General features: G+C 38.4%; 1 protein-coding gene across 1 annotated transcript; it reads right to left on the bottom strand.

The window, feature by feature from the left end:
- Positions 1 to 169: 169 nt before the first annotated feature.
- SHISAL2B (shisa like 2B) lies at positions 170 to 18,483 on the bottom strand. Its single transcript, XM_061189299.1, has 3 exons — positions 18,201 to 18,483; positions 13,894 to 14,051; positions 170 to 294 (listed from the first exon to the last, which is right to left on the bottom strand). The coding sequence occupies exons 1-3, from the start codon at positions 18,389 to 18,391 to the stop codon at positions 170 to 172; spliced, it is 474 nt and encodes a 157-aa protein (XP_061045282.1). The 5' UTR covers positions 18,392 to 18,483.
- Positions 18,484 to 21,651: the final 3,168 nt, after the last annotated feature.

Below are 21,651 nucleotides of genomic sequence, written 5' to 3'. Positions count from 1 at the left end.
CAGAAACCTTAGTGGGTGTTTAATAAATTAATTGAATGATCAAAACTGCAGCTGTGTCTTGCTTTGTGCGTGGTGAGTTTTTGAAAAGTATTATTACGAACTGCATTTGAAGTGAACTCTTTATTTTTGTTGCTCCATCTCTCCAGTGAGCCTTTACAACACAGGATATTTAACAGTAAGCAGTGTTGATCTGTGTCATATCCATTGTTTTTTCTTGAATTATATCATCAGCTTCATAGAATGTTTCATTTGTTGAATTTGAACTGGGGGCTTTGGTTTTTCTATTTGATTTGCCTGCAAATACACAAAACAAAATGAAATAATTATTTGAAATTATGACATCAAATCTTACTTTAAAATTTGTCCTTAAAAAAATAAACTTTTTAGGAATGTTGGAAATATGGTGTCCTAAAGACATTATGGATGAGTGAGAATTGAATCATTTCAAAGTTGTTTTTGAGCATTTTCTCCTGAAAGTCAAATAAGGGAAATACTCAGTAACAGAAGTAAGGATTTCGTTTCCATGCTTACCTCTCTTTCTCCACACTTCCACGGAGGAAACTACACATTTGATCAGAAGGTAACAATTTCTGGGTTGCTTAATAAAAGTGTGACTGTCCTTATGCATAAAGGGAACAAAACTAAAATTGATCATAATAATTTACAACAATCTTAAGGCTTTGCCATTATAATCAATTGAGATGTAACATTTTAAAAGAGCATGTTTATTCCCCAATCCCATTCACTCGTTCTATATAAATGAGTCCAAAATGCACAGGGTAGAGGAATGTGGATATTTGTTCATCAGAAGTTAGACTAACAAGCTCATAGCAAAGAAATGGATTATTAGTCAATGAATGATGTTAGAAAAATTAAGTGTGAAAATAATGTCGTATATTTCACCAATATATACAAATTTAAATATATTTAAATAATTTTATAATTATGTAAAAGCAGTGCAAGAAATCACAGATGTTACTAATAACCCCCTGTTGCTAAACCCACAGTCCAGCTCACAAGCCACATCTTATTTGACCTATCAGCAGCATTTTCTTTCTTGGCTTCCCAGATGCCACGCTTCCTTGACTCGCTCCTGTGTCACCATTGCTCCTTTTCCATCTTTCTTGTTGGTCCCTTTTCCTCTCCCAAGCATCTTAGGCTGAGGAGGGCCTGAGGGCTCAGCCATTGGTTCCTATCACTGTGTCACTGCCTGATTACTCTCATTAGTCCCACAGTTTTTAATACCATCTCTGCTGATGACTCCCAGATATGTATCTCTAACCCACACCTCTCCTGAACTCCAGACTCAACTTCCTAGTTGCCATCTCCACTTGGATATCTAGTAGATATCTCCAACTTAGTCTAAAACTGATATTTGGATCATTCCCAGGGGAAAAAAAAAAAAAGAGCCCAATCCACTTACAGTCTTCCTCTTCTCAATTGCCGGCAACTTCCATGTGTTCAGTTGCTCAGGACGAAAACCTCCGTCAGCCTTGGTTCCTCTTCGCTCAATCCCACCACCAATTTATCTGATATCCTGTTGACTACATTTTTAAAACACATCCAAAATCAGACCACCTTCACTGCTACCACTGTTCTATTTTCAGCACAACACTCAGAGTGATCCTTTGAAACATAAGTTAAAGCGTGTCCTCTGCAGAGAACCCTCCATTTCACCCAAGTCTTCATAATGGCCTACATGTCCCCCCCCACACACACACACAAAAACCATTAATCTCCCTGACTTCATCTTTTTCTACTTCATCCTCTCATTCACTCCAACCTCTTTGATCAAACGTTTCAGGCATGTTCCAGCCACAGGGCCTTTGCACTAGCTGTTCACTCTGTCTGGCATGCTCTTCCCTCAGATTATCTGCAGGGTAACTCCCTAATTTCCAATCCTTGCTCAGAAGTCACCTTTTCAATGGGACTTAAACACTGTATTTAAAATTGCAACCTACATTCCCCCCACCCCATCCCCAATCCCTTTGCTCTCCAGTTTTTCCCATAGCATTTATTTTCTAATATAATTTACCTTTTTATTATGTTTATTATCTGTCTCCTTTCACTAAAATGTAAGCACCACATGCCAGAGATCTTTTACTATATTTTTCATTGATGATGCAGAAAAATTGCATTGTACATAGCTAATGTTCAATAAATTTGTTGAGTGAAATGATAAGATTGAAAGTGTGACATAGTAAAAACTTTAAAGTTGTAGATTGCAAAAGACAAGACTGAAAGCCAACTGGGAAGAAATGTTTAGAACACGTGATTCATGTCTAACATATAACCGGAACTTATATATCAATATGTAAGACATTAACACCTCTTAATCAGTAAAGAGATGGGCAAAAGATCTACTGAATCTCCAATCTTACTAGTCAGAAAGAAATGTAAATTCAAAAGGTAATATACCATTTTTCAAGAAAAGAAATAAAGCCATATATCGTACCACTCAAGGCTCCACATTTTAAACAAGATACTTTTAATATTAGCCCAGAGAGTAATGCCATGCATGTTTCAGGCCTATGAGCAAGATCTAGGAGCTGTAGTGAGACATCATCCTTCAAAACTTATCAATAAAATTACCCCTTTGAGTGTTGGTCTATGAAATCAACCCATAGTGGGGGATGTCCTGCTTGGCCGTAGAAAGCAGGGCCAATGGGATGGCATGATGAGAGTCTAAACTGGTACATTTATTTTTAAGTCTGGAGTGTTCCTACCTTGTGATTTTAGCATGAAGTTCCCAAGGAAACCATAAGAGATGAGCTCTAAAACTTATATATAAAGATATTCACTGATTCTTTTCAATACCAAAAAAATGTAAGTACCCTAAATTTATAATAGGGAAATTGCTAAATTATCATGCATAAGTATGATGCAGCCATTTAATCTGAAAAAGTGATTTCCAAGAAATTTTTAATTACATTGAAAATGCTCAGAATACAATGTTAAGTGAGAAAAGATACAAAACTATCAGCAATACAATAACAGTTAATACTTTGATAATGTTTCCTCAGAGCATTTACTATCAGCTTCTCTCTGCTTAAAATTCTTTAGGATCAAATCTTAATTTCTTGGTTAGGCTGAGGATCAGCCCTACCTCCCTCTCCCGGCTCAGCTCGCCCCATTCCCTTCCTGGTACTTGGCATTTCAGACATACAGAAATACTGACTGACAGGCTCCCCAGACTTGCCTTGCTCTCTTGCTCTCTCTCTGCCCCAAGCCTTTGCATACTTCCAGCTGCCTGATATCCCTAACTCTCTAATCTTTGCTTGAAAAACTCATTTGTCCTTTAGGTTTTGGAAAATCTGCTCCAAACCTACCTAAGGGGAAGGGGGACTCACTAGCCAAGAGGTTTCACTATTAGAAGTAGCTTTCCTCTACTTTTTTGCCATCTAGTCTCTCTTCTTATATGACTTTTTCTCTTTAGATAAGTCTAAGCCTCACCTTTAAGTGTGTTCATACTGCCTGGCTTTGCCCATTTATAAGTAATTGTATAGACTGCTTTCTAGAGTCAATAAGGACATCCCTCACTATGGGTTGTTTTCATAGATCAACTCTCAAAGGAGCAATATTATTGATAAGTTTTGAAGGATGATGTCTCACTACAGCTCCCAGATCTTGCCCATAGGCCTGAAACATGCGTGGCATTATTCTCTGGGCTAATATTAAAAGTATCATAATTTTAAAATGTAGGGCCTAGAGCGGTACAATATATGGCTTTATTTCATTACTTCTGAACTCTTTTGGTGTTAAATTAATGTTCTACTTCTAAACATCCAATCATAATGTTTTGACTATATAATTTGATTTTTAAACAAAAACAACAAAAAGTTAATTTGTTGTAGGCACAACATTCTCTAGCCTGGCAAGTAGCTCTTTGCCCAATCAGCAAGCAAAATTGTTTAAGATAAATGTAGTAGGGAAAGCTAGCATGAAAATTTGATGACCTGATAAATTCTTGACTGTTATTTGCAAAGTAGACTTTAAAAGATATATGGATTCAAATTTAACTACTAAATACTTAAGTAATGGGGTATATATATATATATATATATATAGAGAGAGAGAGAGAGAGAGAGAGAGAGACCCTTGAAACTATTTTCCTTATATAACATTTGTAATATTTGAAAAACAAAATGTTTGTAGGCTTATTTTTATTGGTTCAGTGTCGTTTGTACTCTCCGGTATCACAGCAGGTAAAGGTAAAAGACCAAGGATTTAAGATGTAAATTAGTTTCATATTATCTGGGCAGAATTTGTATCTTATATAAGCATTTCTTTTCTTTTTTTTATTGAAGTATGGTTGATTTATATCATATTAGTTTTAGGCATACAACATAGTGATTCAATATTTTTATAGATTATTCTCCATTTAAAGTTATAAATATTAGCTATATTCCCTATGCTGTACAATATATCCTTGTAGCTTATTTATTTTATACATAATAGTTTGTGCCTCTTAATCCTCTTCCCCTATCTTCCCCCTCTAGCATTTTTTTAAACATCTAAAATTTTAACCTTTTATTCAAAGTCCTGGAGGTCTGAAGACTGTAACATTTGATTAATTCAAGTCCTTCATGTTTCCTAAGCTTTTTACATACTTAAATTCATAATATTCTAGTGAGACTTTCAAGGTGGTTTTTCTACCTTGTCACATACAGGGTTTTTTTCTTTTTATGGGAGTTAAATTCAGGAAGTTATCTCCTCACTTAGTTTGGGGTTCTCTCTAAGAACCCCTTAGTCTGGGGTTCTCTCTTAAGCCATCTCCATTCTGACAGCTCTGGTTTCCATTATGCATTTTCCTGGAAACAACTGAAAGAGTTTAACCTGTCTACTGCCCTCTGAGATTTAAAGGCTTGCAAAATACATTCCAGTATTCTATCAATAGATTTTCCTTCATCTAGAACTTGTAAAACCCCCCATTCCCCAGCCCTGATTCATTATTTCCTTGACTACTGGATCCTTCTAACCAGTGCAGGTACAAAGATCATTTCTTAGATTGGCTTCTTAAGGCAATGCAGTTCCCCTAACCAAACTGATTTGCTACAGGAACAAGAAAAGATTTGATATAAACACCATACTGACACCATTTGAAGCAGGAGCTTTGATTAGCAAGTCAACACCCTGGTGTTCCCTCTCTTCCTGCAGCTTATAAAGGTCCAAACGTGCTTTCAATGTATATCCCTCTGGTAAGTTAGAATAATTGGGCATATTATGGAAAAAACAACTGCTGTAAGTGGGCTGTGCTGTAGTGATATCAGAGTCCAGCTAACTGAATCCCTTTGGAATGATTTTAAAAGAGAGAAGAGGAAAAGTCTCAGCAACCTCACCTTTTCCTAGTTTTCCTTTAATCAATAGAAACTAATTTCTTAACCAACAGAGTAGAGATAAAACCAGCTGCCTCTTCTGTCACGAGGTTACAATATGGATTAAATTTTAAACAAGAAATCTGTTACACCATTGAGCTCTTAAGGGATTTGTTACATATAAAGGGTTTTTTAAATTTAATTTCTCCTTTACCTGAGTGCAGACTGGAAAGATCCAACGTCACTGTGCTTTCCTGGGTTGACATTAGTTGCTCTTTCTGCTGCTAGTGTCCCATTTTTATTCTTTTCTTCAGTCTGGTCATCATATGTAAATCTCAACCTTCCTTTAATCCTTTACCTCTCAGCCTGGCATTTAAATGAAAGCTTTGGCCTTTGCCAAAATTTAAATGCAATTCATCAAGCAAAGCAAATTCCCCGTTTAAATCAAATTCATCAAACAAAATCCACCTATCCTCATCACAAACTAGGCCAATATATTTTTTCTATAATAGTTAAATTTTACATTCATTTTCAGAAGCATTCCTCAGGGATCCATTTATCCTATAAATCTTCTATGGACTCTGCTCTTACCTGCCATTTCAAAATATCAAAAGAATACTGGGCCCTCTGCAGGTCTCATCTCCTGGCTGTGTGGCAGAGCGGTAATTAAGCTTTTCTGCCATTATCTGCCTGTGTCCTTCTAGCTTCTGCATTACCAATCTGCTGCCCTACAGCAGCTTCAATGACTAGTCAGCTGGCTCACTTTAGTATTTAGTAGAAATCTACACATCCCACTCATCCTGCATTTCTTTCTAGTGGAAACAAGCAATCTTAAATTTGCACCCTAAAAGTGTTCTTTATTTACTAGGGGACATTTTCCCTTTAAATTTAATACGATGCAAAGAACTGGATCTGAGGTAAATGGTGAAGTGAGCAAAACTTGCCTACTGACCTCCTGACCTATTGACTTCTTCCTTCTTCAGTGCCCTGCCTTCCCCTTGAGGATACACAGGTATCTCATGTAAATACAGTTAAAAATTCATTTCAAAAGTTAGAATCTTAGACTTGCCTTTTTGCTTTGCCCATTCATCAAGGAATGAAGGCAGTTCTCTCCAGAAATGTTTTTCCTACACTATTTTTTCCACAATTGGACATTTTTTTTCTTTTCTGCATTGTTAAATTCAACTATAGATGACTAACATAGCTCACAGAGGAATTTAGCTGATATTTTAAATCCTTTAAATGAATTTTCACAATGAGAGACTGGCTTCTATTTTGCTTTTTGGTTCCAGCATCAGCCAGCATTGCCTAACCCTGCTCCCTGAGGAGGACTCACAAATGCTAAAAGTAGCAGGAGCTCTGCCGAGCAATTTGGTTTTCTACGTTCTAGAAACAAAAAGAGTTGTAGGAAATTCCAGACTCATTATTTTCAGTAGAAAGGCCCCTTTAGGAGACACAAGTGACCTTTTCTGCCATTGAGTTCAAATTACCCCATCTTCTACTAAGATCTCAGTGAGTTTTTAAAGCCTCTCTGAAACAAAGAATGGCATTTAAAAATAATGTGGCAGCGTAATTAATAAATGTTTTGAGTAGAATTTGGTTGAAGCAATGTTAAGGCTACTAAGAAAAATAGCTCCCAAAGTTATCTATAAATTTAGTACAAAACCCATCAAAATGCCACTTGATTTTTTAAAATTTGACAATGTGATTCAGAAGTTTATTTGGAATACTGAAACAAGAGTAGCTAAGAAACTTTGAAAAAGAAGCATAATGGGAAGGAAGAGAAAGTCTTCCCTAATTAGATGTTAAATTATATAGCTACAATAATTTTTAAAGTATATTATTGACTTAAGAATAAACACTGATAAATTTAACAAAATAGAAAGTCTAAAAACAGAGCCCAGTATATATAAGAATTTAGTTTATGACAAAGGTGACATTTTAAATTGTCAAGAAAAAAAGGATAGATTTCCCAATAAATATTTAGACAATTGGCTCATTATTTGTAAAATAAAAATAAAGGCAGATCCCTACCTCACACTTTACACAAAAATTTTAATTCCAGGATTATTAAAGATTTAAATGTAAAAAACAAGTGAATGTATGTATTGTATTAGGAGAAAATATAGGTGAATATCTTTATATCTTAGAGTGAGGTAAGAACTTTCTAAGTATGAAATTAAAGGAAGAAATCACAAAAAGAGAAACTTCTACAGTTGAAAAATTGTCACATATAAAATTAAAAAGGAAACAACTATGAAAAATACTTGCAATATATGTGAAAAAGAATTTAGTTACTGTATGGAAAGTTCCTATAAAGCAATGAAAAATGAACACCCCCATAGAAAAATGTGTATAAGATATGAGCAACAATATACCACAAAGACAATGACAAATAAATATGAAAATGTCCACCCTTGCGCCTAATTAGATAAATTAAAAATAAAACACTATATTGTTTCCCTCAGAGAAATTAGTAAGATATATATCTTTTGAAATAAAAATACTCATGAAATAGTACTTTTCTGGAGGACAGTTAGCAATTTGTATCCAAAGCATTTTATATGTACCAAATCTTTGGTCAGCAATTCCATTCCTAGGGATTTATGCTAGGAAAATACTTCAGTGTTCAATGCTTGTGTGTAACAGAAAAAATGGAAGCTAGTTCAAAGTCAATAATTTAATAAAATATGATATACCCAGACTGGTTTCTAAACACCATTCCAACTAAAAGGGCAACTTCTTGGCGACTTCTTGGACAAATGGCAGATTTCAGGGCTGGAACAGGAAAAGCACAGGCTGCTCGAGAACATTTTGTGACAGAGAGCAAAAAAAATGCTCAAAAAATGATGGACATATTTCAAAAGGATATAGGACCCAATTTAAAGGGGCTCCCACAGGCCAAATCTGAGATAATTTAAGAATCAGAATAAATGATGATAGTAATAGACTATTTTAGAATAAAGAATCCGAGTCCATACTGATACTAATAAATTAATTAATAGGTAAATAGGGGGAAAGGGAAAGCTCTTCCTTGTAGTAGAATAACAACTAATAAACACAGAAGGAATGATGAGGTTAGAAAATCACCATTTCATAGCTATCATAATAATAATTCTAAAATTATCTTGAAATTTTGAATGAAAACATTCAGTCAAGAACCATCAATGGGTACGTGAAAGTTGGAGGAGGAACAGGATTTTTTCATACCTCCCAACAAATTACTTAGTAATGGCAAAAGGAAAAATAGTGACTTTATATATTCAGTTATATATATATCTGACTCACTTTGCTGTACACCCAGAAACTAACACAACATTGTAAATCAACTATACTTCAATTGAAAAAAAGAAAGGTAAAAGGATGATTTAAAATAAAAATAAGTTTCAAAAAACAAAAACAAAAGACTAAAGAAATATGATAACTAATTACAAGATGTAACTCTGGACTAGATCGTAGATAAGAAAAAAATAGCTATTTAAGGATATTGGAAAATTTTAATATGAACTGCAGATTAGATAATATTACTATATCACTGTTACATTTCCTGACTGATAAATGTACTGTAATTATGTAGGGGAAAAAATCCTTGTTCTTAAGAAACACATGCTGAAATATTTATGGTTAAAAAGCATGATATCTGCAAATTATTTTCAAATGGTTCAGAAAATATTCATCAAAAGAAAGTCAATTTTGAAAAAAATGAGGTAAAATATTAACAATTAGTAAATCTGGGAAAAGGTATACAACCTTTTCTATACTTTTCTTGCAACTTTTCTGGAAGTGTGAACTATGTCAAAATAAAAGAATAAAAATTCATAGCACTCCATCAAGGTAATAAAATGTAATCATTAAAAGTGGTGTTTATTTATTGGCAAACGATGTCAATGTTGTTCAGTGATAAAAGAAAAGCTGTTATAGGATTCATTTTTTCCCCATTTTGTTATATATACATGTATCTATAGATACATAGAAAAAAAATCCAAGAAGGATATTCACCATGGTGTTAATATCTGTTATCGCTGTGTGGTGGGATCATGGATGAAGTTATTTGTTTATTTGTTTTTCTATATTTTCTAATTTTCCTAAAATGAAAGTGAATTAAGAGAAAGGTTTTCTTTCTGGGGGTATAAGGGTGTCTTCTAAGAAGAAATATAGTAGACTATTCTGAACGGTCCAAGTCCCATTTTGCTCACAGACAGAACAAACAATTGTATGCACAATCATCAAATTTGCTTGCTTTCTCAGTATTCTATATATAATTTATGCTTTTCTCCTAGACAACCTGTGCCTTACTGCTGATTTGCTTACCCTTTTCCATTTATATTGCCTGCCTTTGCAAAAGAGACTACCAAATAATAGATAATTGGAGTTGTCTATTATTCCTGTAAAACAATATTATTTTATTTGTGTCAAGCAGCTCTAATCTCTGCCCTTCTCATTTTCATCAAAAACTCTGCTTCTAAGAACCCTCTCGATTCTCCACCCCTCTCCACAACCCTAGCGTGTCAATGGATACTCAAAACCACAGGATGAGTATATTTTATCTTCTTGGAGCATCAATTTTACTCAGAAATGGAAAGGATATAATGTTATTATTAGAGTAAAACAAGTCATTATATTAGCAATCAACTTAAAAATTCCCATAATTTAAAAAATATAATGGGCAACTTCAAATAATTTAAAGCTCACAAGCCAGGGCTTTCCATTCTAACCCTTGGAATTCTGGAGGTACACATTCCTTTCTTATCTACCTTTAAGGATTCTCCAGTGGAAAAGTTTGGGAAGCAGGGATCTAAGACATTCATCCCTTTAATTGCTCCTCCATTAACCGTTAATTCTTCCACATCTTATGAAATGAGCCCTCGCCCCAGGAGTGTCTACTCAGAAAGATGCCCTTCACACAGCCGTCTTCTGCTCAGAACTGTTTGTCCAATACAGTACAATTTACAAACCACGGTATTCTTTTAAACATTGGCATTTGATACAGGCGTAACTCAAAACACAAAAGTTAAAAAGAAAGAAAATGATTATGGAACACAATGTAAAGACCAATCAATTGCTTAGCAATAGAACCTCTGTACAAAGTGAGCCCTGGAGGTAGCCCAATTAAACTCTACAGGCACTACCAGAGACCTGCTATTTTCAGGATCAATTCAAAATGTATAAAGTCTTAAATTGTATACGTTAAAAATAATGAACCCCAATAGAATAAAGATACATGAAAGAAAAATCTTGGCAAAATAGTCTAAGATTAGACTATTTTAGACTTAGACTATTGTTAAAAAAACAAAATTCAGCTGAGTGAATTTGAAGACCTAGTTGGCTTTATCCAATGACTTGTGAATTGGACAGCATCCCACCTAACAAGTAGAAAGGGGCTCTGAGACGATGTAGGAAATGAAGGGTCTTATAGGCAGAAGGGGATAGGACAAGGAAGTCATAAACAAAAGAAAGGATTTTTTTCAGGCAGGTCACCTTCCTTTAGGGGAGGGGCAGGGGTCTATCCTGAAGATTAGCTTACTAGTGTTGATCAGGAAATTCCAGACGGATAGGTTTAAAATTTCACTCCTGGGAGAGGCTGAAACTGCAGTTAGGTAAGGTTTTGGTTTGCTGATGTGGGGCTTAGCACAAAGGGCTCCGTTTTGGGCCTGTTGTTTCTTCTTTAATGCTACTGTCATTTATAGAAACAAAAAAGTCCAGTGCCTTAAGTCAGTTTTAGTATGTGCACAAAAACACATTTCCCTTTAGGCCATTCAAATTGCCTATAAAGAAAAAAGTCTCAATTCTAAAAATTAATCTGAAATAATGGGAGGCTGACTCTTAAGAACATAGTTTTCAAAGAAAGGAGTGGTAACTGGTGAAACCAATTTTCCTCCAATGTAATTTTACTTGCTTAATTATTACACAAACATTATGTTCCTAACCTTTAAGGCATTCCTTAAGTGGAATAAAGCCTTGTTTTCTCACTAGCTAGAACACTGACATTTATCCCTAGGTGGGAGAATCACTGGAATGAAGCATGCATATTTAACAATAGGCACAGCAATGGTTTATAATTATCACTTTGAAGGGTCGCTTTCAAATATGAACCGTTTTCTCTTCCTATTCCAGGTGACATTTGGATTACCTATTTTGTTTTCTGCTCTCCACTATGTCTTATTTGGTTAATGTCAACCAAAGCGCCCAAAATTATCTAATTTGAAAGCAGCAGAAGGCAATGATCATATAAAATTCTGCCTTACCAAGAGTAAGCACTCAGGAAAGGTGTATTGAATTAATTTGCTGACTTGATAAACATAGTGTTTTTCAGAGGGCCAGAGTGGGGATATTTCACTGTAAGAAAGTAGCCTCAACTAACTACATAGGAAGTGCACTAATGGATCTCCTTAGCTAAAGAGCCATAAGACTACAAAGACTTGAGTCAACAAGCCAACTAATTCTGTTGCTGGGCTCTCAGATCCAGCTTGAAATAAAATTCTGGAGCAGTCCCTGAGATAGATCAGGAAAAATAATCAATTTTTATTTAGCACACTGCATTGTATAGAAGAGGCACTCAGTGAATGTTTGATGACTGTAATGGTGACAATAAACATGCTCCTTTGATCACCTACGACAGAGGTGCAGTGCTACTTCATTCAATTCATTCAACAAACATTTGTTGTGTTCTAAGCACTAGAGAAACAGTAGTGAGCAAACAAGACAAAAATTTCTACTTTCCTGGAACTTACTTTCTAGTTGGAGTAGAGAAAAATTGGACAACAGGTAAGTAAAATATATAGTAGATTAGTGGTAAGTGCTTAGGAGAAAAATAAAGCAGGAAGAGGGCATGAAATGTTGAAGTTAAAGATGCAGATTGAGTGACCAGGGAAGAACTCCCTGGGAAGGTGACTTTTAGTAAAGATTTAAAGAAAGTGAAAGTGAGGGAAAAGCATTCCAGACAATGGGCACAGCATGTGCAAAGGCCCTGAGGCAGGAATTTCAAGGAACAGCAAAGAGGCCAAGGTGGCTGGGCATAAGATGCTAGAAATAAAGGTGTAAAGGGCAGACCACAAAAGCCCCCATAGTTCACATTTAGGACTCCATATCTATTGAAAGATGGGAAGCAATTAGGGTTTTAACCAGAGTAGTGACCCTGACCTGACTTAGGTTTTACCAGACTCACTCTGGCTTTTCTGTGCAGAGTAGACAGCAGGGGAGCAAGGGCAGGGCAGGAAGAGGAGCTATTTGTTTTAAAATGCAGAGTCTGGAGTTCGTGGTTTTAACAAACTCCCTAAGTGATTCTTACACACAATAAAATTTAAGAACTGATACTTTAAATTATCTAAGCAATTGAGACAAAAATTGATTTTACTTTTTGATTATTTGATAATCACTAATCCACTGCTTCATTTTGCCTGTGGAGAAACAGAGTCTAAGCCACAGGACTAAATTCAGCTAACAACTGGTCAATTCGGCCATGTAATCTCCTAACAGTACTTCAGAAAAAGAACTCCAAAGGGATCTTGGCTTCTTGCTTTGTGATACAGGGCACCCTCTGAGATCTCTACAGAGAAGAAAACTAGAGCTAAAGTAATCATGCAGTGCTGGTGTATTTGAGAAGATCGCAGAGCATGTACTCCATAAACATGTTTCTGGATTCAGCTAAAATGGAGCATATGGGAAGGAAATTTTCTAAATTTTTTGGAAGAAAGTTTTTCACTTTCTTTTAAAATAGAAGTTAGTGAGCACCGGTGTCTTATTCTAAACATATATATCTGTAATATATATATTCTAAATTTTTATTAAAAATATGTTCAAAATATATATATCTAAATAAAATTCATGATAACTACTTTTAAAATACACTAATAGAAATTTATGTTCACAAAAAATTTTAACAATTCTTTGTTTCATAATGATAATGATTAGCATATGTAGCACATTATAATTAAGATAACAAAGACTCAGTTCTGAAAACCTTACATAAACATTTTTACTTTATAGTTGCACTACACACACAAACACACACATACACATACCTGTATAGCGTAACTAGTTTGTGATCTATTCAAGAACAAAGACTGACTTCTATTTATTTTTTAGTTTCTTTAATATGCCTCTGAATTACTTAATACACCTCCTCTGAATTCTGCACACCATAGGCACACAGGTAATGCCTAACTGACTACTGACTAACCAATCTAGAGCAATGCAACACTGACAATTAATTATCGGATATTTTGTTCCTCTATCTATTTGACTTCTTTGGCTCCATCAGAAACAAAATTTGAAAATTCCAAGAGGATACAACCTTTATAACTGAGAGACACATAAATAAATTAAAGTGGATTTACTGGATCAATGTATTATTTTTTCATGAGAATATTTACATCCTGCCACTATTTTTCCTTGGGCACAATCCCTCTAAGGTATATCATCATTAAGACCTAATTTAACGTGAATTTTTATAAAGACATATAATAAACTGAATTTTTTAAAAGCATTCATTGCTAACAGAATGATCTGTCACCCAGGCACAGGTTATTATTTTGAACAGAGTACAGGTAATTGGTTACAAATAATGGATACTGATTACCTTCTTGAGTGGAAGTAGCCTCTAGGTGTTGAAGTTTAAGGCCAGTGTCTAATCTTTGAGGCTTTGTATACAGAAATAAGTAGCAAAGAACACAGACGCTGATGACAAAGGCAAGTAAAACAAGGGCAGCAATTCCCAGTCCAATCAGAGCTCCAATGCTGAGGAAAACAGAAAAAACACTGTGACTGTCACACAAACTGCTTTGCACATAAAATAAAGGTTTAAATATTGTTAAGACTTGCTTCAGTCATTCATACCAAATTATGTTTTATTATAAACAGTATATGATTGAAATCTATGGCTCACCTTTTTCTACCATCAAATTCTTATGATATTTCTCTATACATTTATATGTTAATATTAGTATAGAATACCATGTGAATTCATATTACAGTAAAAGGTCACATGATTCTCTAGGGATGGTTCAAAAACATTTCTATCAGATAAACCTCTATTATTAATATATTTTAGGAGGAAAGATTAGGTTCACCAATAAAAGATGAATAGAAAGATATCCACCTCTGCAAAAACAGTGAAACAAATGTTTACCAGAAGTGTAGAACTTTTATTTTGGAGACATGTATGGGAGTTTTCATGTATTAATATACAAAACCACAACCATTACAAGAGAGGAGAAGAAAGTTTAATGAAAGGAAAGCAATGTTTATGAAATTTATATAAAGTTCATGTTCAATCTGAATTTTTCCTTTCTAAAAGAGCGTAACACCAATGGCTTCTAGCATTTAGGAAGAAACCCTTGTACTTTTCTCTAAAAATGCAGTGTAAATATGATATTATTTGCCCTAAATTTGTAACAAGTCCTTCTGATACAGTTATCTATAAGTCTAATCACTTGAGAAATAATACAATTTTCACAAACCTGTGAACTTATTTTTAAATGGGAAAAGAAGTTTGGAAAAAAGAAAATTATCTTGCAAGACTAATATGCAAACATATGTACTTTACTTTCATGAGCAATATGTATGTATGGGTATGTAAATACATATAATTAGATTTTAAGCTGCTCAAGAGCAGATACTTCTATTGACTTTCCCATAGTCATGTGCACACATTAAAAGTGTTTGAGTATTTAGCTTGTAATTAATGTTTCATAAATGGAAGTAAATGATAATTGACTGGTGATTGATCCATTAATAGTCATTGAAAAGTAATCATCCTTAAAAAGTAACAATCACTGAAATGATCACTGAAAAGTAGTGATCTTTTTCTTCATTATTTTCCTGGCTTGCCTTTCAGCTTCTGCTATTTCCCAGAGATTAGGGCGCGAACAAATGTGACATGCTGAAAGTGAGGGAAGGGAGAATTTGACAAGGGGTGCTAGGTGTGTCACTGCTTTGGGAGGAAGAACAAAATTAAAAGCGAGGGGCTAAGCTCATCCTACTTATCCTTAATTTAAGGAGATAAAGCCCCCTTGCAATTTAGAGATTGCCTCCTGAGCCAGACATGGGGGCAGACTTCAAAAGATTCTTGTGCTTGTTAATTAATATCAGCCCAGTTCCCCTAGCCCTGCACAGAAGTGAAGACTGGGTAATTTTCTGGCTAGAGTCAGTATATAGTTGCATATTTAAATTGGAGTTTGCCCTCACTTGATGCCCTCTCTTCCAAGGGGTAGACTCCCTGGCTCTGGCAACTCCTCTTTCATGCTTGTTTGCACCAAAGCTGACTTTTGTAGATCATATGTGTCAGGGAGGGTTAGGACTCTGCACAGACACATGGGAACATAATCCACTTAATTAATATTATCTGCTTCACAAAGCAGCTAGGAGGCCAGACATCTGGAAAGATTCCTGAAATGAGAACCCGGTTACTAAAAACATCTTCAAAGTGAAAAAATAATTTAGTCAATTAAAAGTAAAATTGTCAACTTAATTAAATTCAATGTATGTATTACAGACTTTACGTGTACACAGTTTAAAAACCAGGCCACATGATTGGAAGGAAGAACAAAAACGAAGCATGTCACTTCTTTCTATTATAAAAGGATGTTCTTCATAATCCTGACAAACTGTTTCAATGTCATAGTTCCACTTTATAGAAATGTTGCTTTATGCATGCAAAACTCTAGATAAAGATGGAGCTCTGGGAATCTCCTAAAATATTCATTTCAACAAATAACTTATTGAACTCAAGCGTAGCCCTGTGCAACACACATTATTTTCCTAGGTCCTGAAGAAGGTTTCCAAAGGAAACCCTTAGAGGTTAGGGATTTATAAGAGGAGAAGAGGTGGGAGTGGGCCAGACACAGAAAAGGGAGAATTATGCTTTCCTCACAGCACCATAGGGCAGTTTGCTTTGCAGTCCCTGAGAAAGGGTCTGTAGCTGCTGTCACATTAATGAATTCTCCTACTTAGCAACTTCATTCACCTGGAGGTACCATACCTGTGCCCTTCTGCAGTGGCTGCAGAATCTCAGAACAAATGCTAGTGACTTCTGGGATATTTTTCACAGTTGGGCTGTTTTAAATTAGGGGAGAGAGCAAAGAATATGAGGGAAATGAAGTTCTAAATTTTTACCTTCCCGTTGTGTTCTCAGAGCTCAATAACTCAATAACAGTAAGGAAGAATCCCAGGTGTTTTTTTTTTTTTTTGGTTTTTTTTTAACATCTTTATTGGAGTATGATTGCTTTACAATGGTGTGCTAGTTTCTGCTTTATAACAAAGTGAATCAGCTGTACATATACATATAGAACCCCAGGTTTAACATTGCCAACTGATGCCATCAGTTGAAATGATTTTTATATTTCCCAGGAACTAAGCTGCATTGTCAGTGCTAAATGAAGACCCCAGGAAGCTGTTCATTCCTTTGTGCCCTCATAAACCTTAGGAAGGTTTTCTATCCTCTGCTGCTTGTCACTTTGGAACTATTCAGGGACCTGAGAATCCCAGGCACTTTTCCAATTGAGTTTGACTTAAGAGTTGCCAGTCTCTCATGGAGGTGCTGCCACCATTATTAACACCTCCAAAGACTCAGAGCTAGGTTACTATGTTATTTCCCAAAAGGCCAGATAATATGCCAGCGCAATACAAATTGCTTCCCCAAGTAATAAGGATAAATTGTCATCATTTCCTGTTCTGGCATGACACAACTTTGTTAGTTGAACTTGTTGGTAAGTAGGCACTCCTTTTGAGATTTTTTTGAAGCTTGCAGTGTGCAAAAAAAAATGACTTTACTGCTCTAAGAAATAACATTTAAAGTCATTTGCTGTAGACTTGGCATGTGTGCTAAAGTCTGGACCATGGTAGGAGATTGGGAGAAATAACACTCTTCTTCTTACTTAGCAGAGTTGGCCTCTCTCTCTCTCCCAGACATAAGCTAATTTGTAAGTAACAGTTTGAGGTGGGGTGGCAGTTCTTTCCTGTAACCCTGGCACCCCATTCATTCTCCAGGCAAAATGAAAGAATCAGGTTCTAAGTCTGCAATCCTTTGGAGTGGAGGGGGGAAAAAGCATTTCGTAATGAAAATATCTGTGTAAATACTAATTAGAATACGTTAAATTACCATCATAGGAAAAAGAGGCAAGGAAGACACCACCTTTGAAAGTCTCTTCACTTTCCAGCAATGGCCAAAGAGCTCAGGTGTTGAGAAAGGGGGTGTCCTGCAAAGGTTCAACGGAGTGTGTAATCACAGCAACTGAAACTCTTCCTCTCTGTGGGTCTCCAGTTCTGTTTGGGGGTCAGTGTGAGATCAACTGAAAGGGCAAATTACAAAGCCCTGTTGCCTGTGCGCGTCGAAGCATACACACACACACACCCTTTTTTGATACTTTAAAGGATACAGCCAATTCCTTCTCACCCACAAAGAGACTTAAAATACTCTGATCTTTGGTTAACGCGTTGAGTCTCAAAGGAGCTCCTTTTTCATTCAAATGCACCAAATGCCCAAACTAATCAAAAAGAGAATTAAAATCTCCTCCTTAAGTTATGTGCTTGTCTTTCTCTGCCCGCAGAGCCGCAGGCCTCGGACTGGTGCCGGCGAGAGAGTGAAGAGTAGTCCGCTCCCGCCGGGCGGCCCTGCTTGCGCCCCGGGCGCAGAGCCCGCTCGCCTCCCGCGCGCGCCTCGCCCGGGGTCCCCGGCGGATTCACACTTCTGGCGCCACTGCCCGACCCTCGCCGGATAGGGGTAGCACCGAGTGGGTTCTCTGCAGGGCCCTCTTCAGCCCTCGGAGGCTCCTGTCCCCCCGGAGGGATCCGAGCAGGTCGCGAGGACGCGGGCGACCTCCTTCCTCCCGTCGTGGCACGAGTCGTCGCCTCCCCAGCCCCCTGGCCGCCAGCCCCCTGCCTACCCACCTGAGGCTCCACATGTAGCTGTGCTTGTAGGGGAAGTAGCTGCCCGGCTCACTGCAGCAGTACTTGAGGTCGGCGAAGCCGCAGCAGTACATGAGGGTGGCCCCCTCGCCGCGCCGGGGACACTGGAAGGGCTCCACGAAGCTGTGGTTGAGGCTGTAGTAGCCGGAGCACACCCGGCTGGCCTCGCTCATCTCTGGCGGCTGCGGGCAGGGGCACGCTAAGCCCCCGATCTGCCCTGGCTACACACGTGCCGCCCCGCCCGCGGACCCCTCCGGCCGGGCTCGCCTCTTGCGATCCCGTGCTGACTGCCTGGGCGGTCCGCCTGGGCGCGCCTCTTCTGCTCGCTCTCCTCCCCTCGTCCCCATGGTGTCTGGTCGCTTTGCACGCGCTTCTCCCTCCCGCTACTGAGTGGTCCTATTATCTGCCGATCTCCGGCCCTGTACCTTTTTCTCCCTCTCCCTTCGTCTGCTTTCTCCACGTTCTCCTGACTTCTCTCCACTTTTCCTCAATTCACGGAGGCGTCCCCACTCCATGCCAGAAAGAGATTCCACCTGAAGGAGAACGGGAGGTGTGGTGTGGGACGTGTTTGCCATCAGAACAGATGCAGCCAAAGTTGAAATTCCCTTTGCCCAGGGACAGGGCAGATGGGTTTCAGGCAAACGAGCAGGGCCGGGGAAGCAGGGTAGAGGGCAGAACAAAAAGCACTGAACTACCAGTGAGGGGCTGTTGAGAAGTACCCCTTCTTCTTTGAGAAGTATGTGTAAGACGTTAAAATCTGCCAATTTAAATATCAAAGACAAGAACAAAAATTTCTCCAAAAACTAGCCATGCATTCTGTATTCAGTTAACCTGAGAAAGGAAGGACAGGTTAGAGACTGAGGTAAAGAAACTGAGGACTTTCTGCAAAGGTAGGCAGAAAGAGGAGGCAAAGGAAGTAGGGAGAGAGAACTTCATCCTTTTAAAGCACTGCAGAAATTTCTCTTGTTCTCTTTTTGTTTGGTATTCTCACTTTAGTGATTCATTTTGTTGACCAAGTTTTTAAAAATAACAATAGTAATGGATGCTTTTGTAATAAGTCAAACAATACTATGATGTGTAAAGAAGAAAATATTAATAGCCGTAAGATAGGAGAGGAGGTGACTATAACATTCATAAAATTTCTGAGATAGAACTTTATTCCTTCCTCTTCCTTTTCTGCTTCTTTCCTTCAGCTGAGGGTTGACTGGATGCCAGAATCATGAATTTTACCGTACTGGGTGCTGTATATTTTTGTATTTGTATAAATATTCTTGAGCTTTGTTCTGGGATGCAGTTAAGTTACTTAGAGATGTTACTGGAAGGGGGAACCCTTCCAGGGCCTGAGAGAGGGCTCTTGTCTAACGCTTGGAAATGAATTGTCCGAGGAGACAAACGTACTGGCAAAGCAAAAGACTTTATTGGGAAGGGGCCCCCGGGCAGAGAGCAGCGGGATAAGGGAACTCAGGAGAACTGCTCTGCCACGTGGCTCACAGTCTCAGGGTTTATGGTGGTGGGGTCAGCTTTCTGGGTGTCTCTGGTCAATCATCTTGCTTGTCCCCATATTTGGTCCAATTCAAGGCCCTTCCTGATGGTGCACACATCTCTTAGCCAAGATGGATCCCAGCGTGAGGGTTTCTGGGAGGTTGGCAGGACATATTATGGTCTGGCGTCTCCTCCCTCCTCTTGGCCCCTCCCAAATTCTCCCGGTTAGTTTTTGGTGGCAGCACCCTGTTCCTTATCGGGACCTCCTTTTGGGGACAACTCATGCAAGTGGTTATTATCATGCCTGGCCAAGGCAGGCTGTTTCAGTCAACGGTTCCCTAACAGAAACTGTTGGATTCTTTCAGGTTTGATTTTTAAAACAATTTATTTAATTAATTAATTTATTTGGCTGCGTTGGGTCTTTGTTGCTGTGCGTGGGCTTTCTCTAGTTGCGGTCAGCGGGAGCTACTCTTCGTTGCAGTGCGCAGGCTTCTCATTGCGGTGGCTTCTCTTGTTGCAGAGCACGGGCTCCAGGCACGTGGGCTTCAGTAGTTGTGACTCGCGGGCTCTAGAGCGCAGGCTCAGTAGTTGTGGTGCACAGGCTTAGTTGCTCTGCAGCATGTGGGATCTTCCCAGACCAGGGCTTGAACCCTGGCACCCTGCATTGGCAGGCGGGTTCTTAACCACTGTGCCACCAGTGAAGTCCCTTCAGGTTTGATTTTAAACTTTGTTAGGCAGGACCAGAGCAGACTCGAGGGCTAAATTGATGGTTATCTTCTTGTAGGAAGATCTTGTAGGAAGATGGGGCACAAGAGGATGGTCACGTCACAGGTCTTGGGTGAGTCCATGGGACAGACCGCCAGGTGAAGGTCCTTGGCTTCGCGTGGGAAACAATTCAAGAGCGGGCCATAGCAAAGTGAAAGCAGTTTATTTGGAGAGATGTCTGTTTATTTAGACAGAATGTGGTCCCTCTCAAAAGGTGAGAGTGGCCTTGAAATATGGGGTGGTTAGTTTTTATGGGCTGGGTAATTTCATAGGCTAATGAGTGGGAGGATTATTCCAACTATTTTGGGAAAGGGGCAGGGATTTCTGGGAACTGGGCTACCGCCCACTTTTTGGTCTTTTATGGTCGGCCTTGGAACCATCATGGTCCCTGTGGGTATGTCATTTAGATGCTAATGTATTACAATGAGTGTATAATGAGGCTCAAGGTCTACTGGAAGCCAAATCTTCTGCCATCTTGGGCCTCGTAGGGTCTAACCAGTTTTTATTGTAACCTCAATGGCTATGTCATTCTTTTAAAGGTTGTGCCCTGCCCCCTTCCCTCCTATCTCATTCTGAATACTCTACTGGGTACCGTGTGAATTACAAGGCTTACCATTCTGACTGGTGGAAATAAACTATTCCAGGCCTTGTGAAGGCTCCAAGAAGTGTTCCCTCTGATCCTTTTAGGTGGCTCTTTCCCTGGCTTCCAGTAGTTTCTTTACAGGCATGTACTGATCACGACTTAGCTGAAGGCTCAAGGAGATCCTCCTGTGAGCCAGATCTTGAACTAACTCTCTCTCTCCCCACCTCTTTCTCTCTCCCTCCCATCTCTCTTTCTCTCCCTCTCTCTCTCTCTCCAGCTCTCTTCTCTCTAGTACTCTGTCGTGCTATCTCTATCCACCATGGCTTCCCTGGACTCCAGCTCTGTCTTCTCAACTCAGAGAGACCACTGGGCTCCACCTGGGTTCCCCCTCCCCATGCTGCGTTCTGGAAACTCTCTCCAGGCAGCAAGCTGGGGCAACCATAAGGCTCACCTCATCTGTTTGCCCTCTCTCAAGGTTCATTGTCCTGCGCTACCTGATATCCATGTTCAAAACCCATTGCTTCTATATTTTGTGTGTTTATCTTTTTCAGGCAGGAGGGTAAATCTGATCCCTGTTAAGCCATTGTAGCTGAACTTGGCCAG

This window comes from Eubalaena glacialis, chromosome 4, assembly GCF_028564815.1.
Source record: "Eubalaena glacialis isolate mEubGla1 chromosome 4, mEubGla1.1.hap2.+ XY, whole genome shotgun sequence".
Lineage (NCBI taxonomy): Eukaryota > Metazoa > Chordata > Mammalia > Artiodactyla > Balaenidae > Eubalaena > Eubalaena glacialis.
The sequence above is the reverse complement of the archived record's forward strand: the minus strand, read 5'-3'. Positions and strand labels throughout refer to the sequence as shown.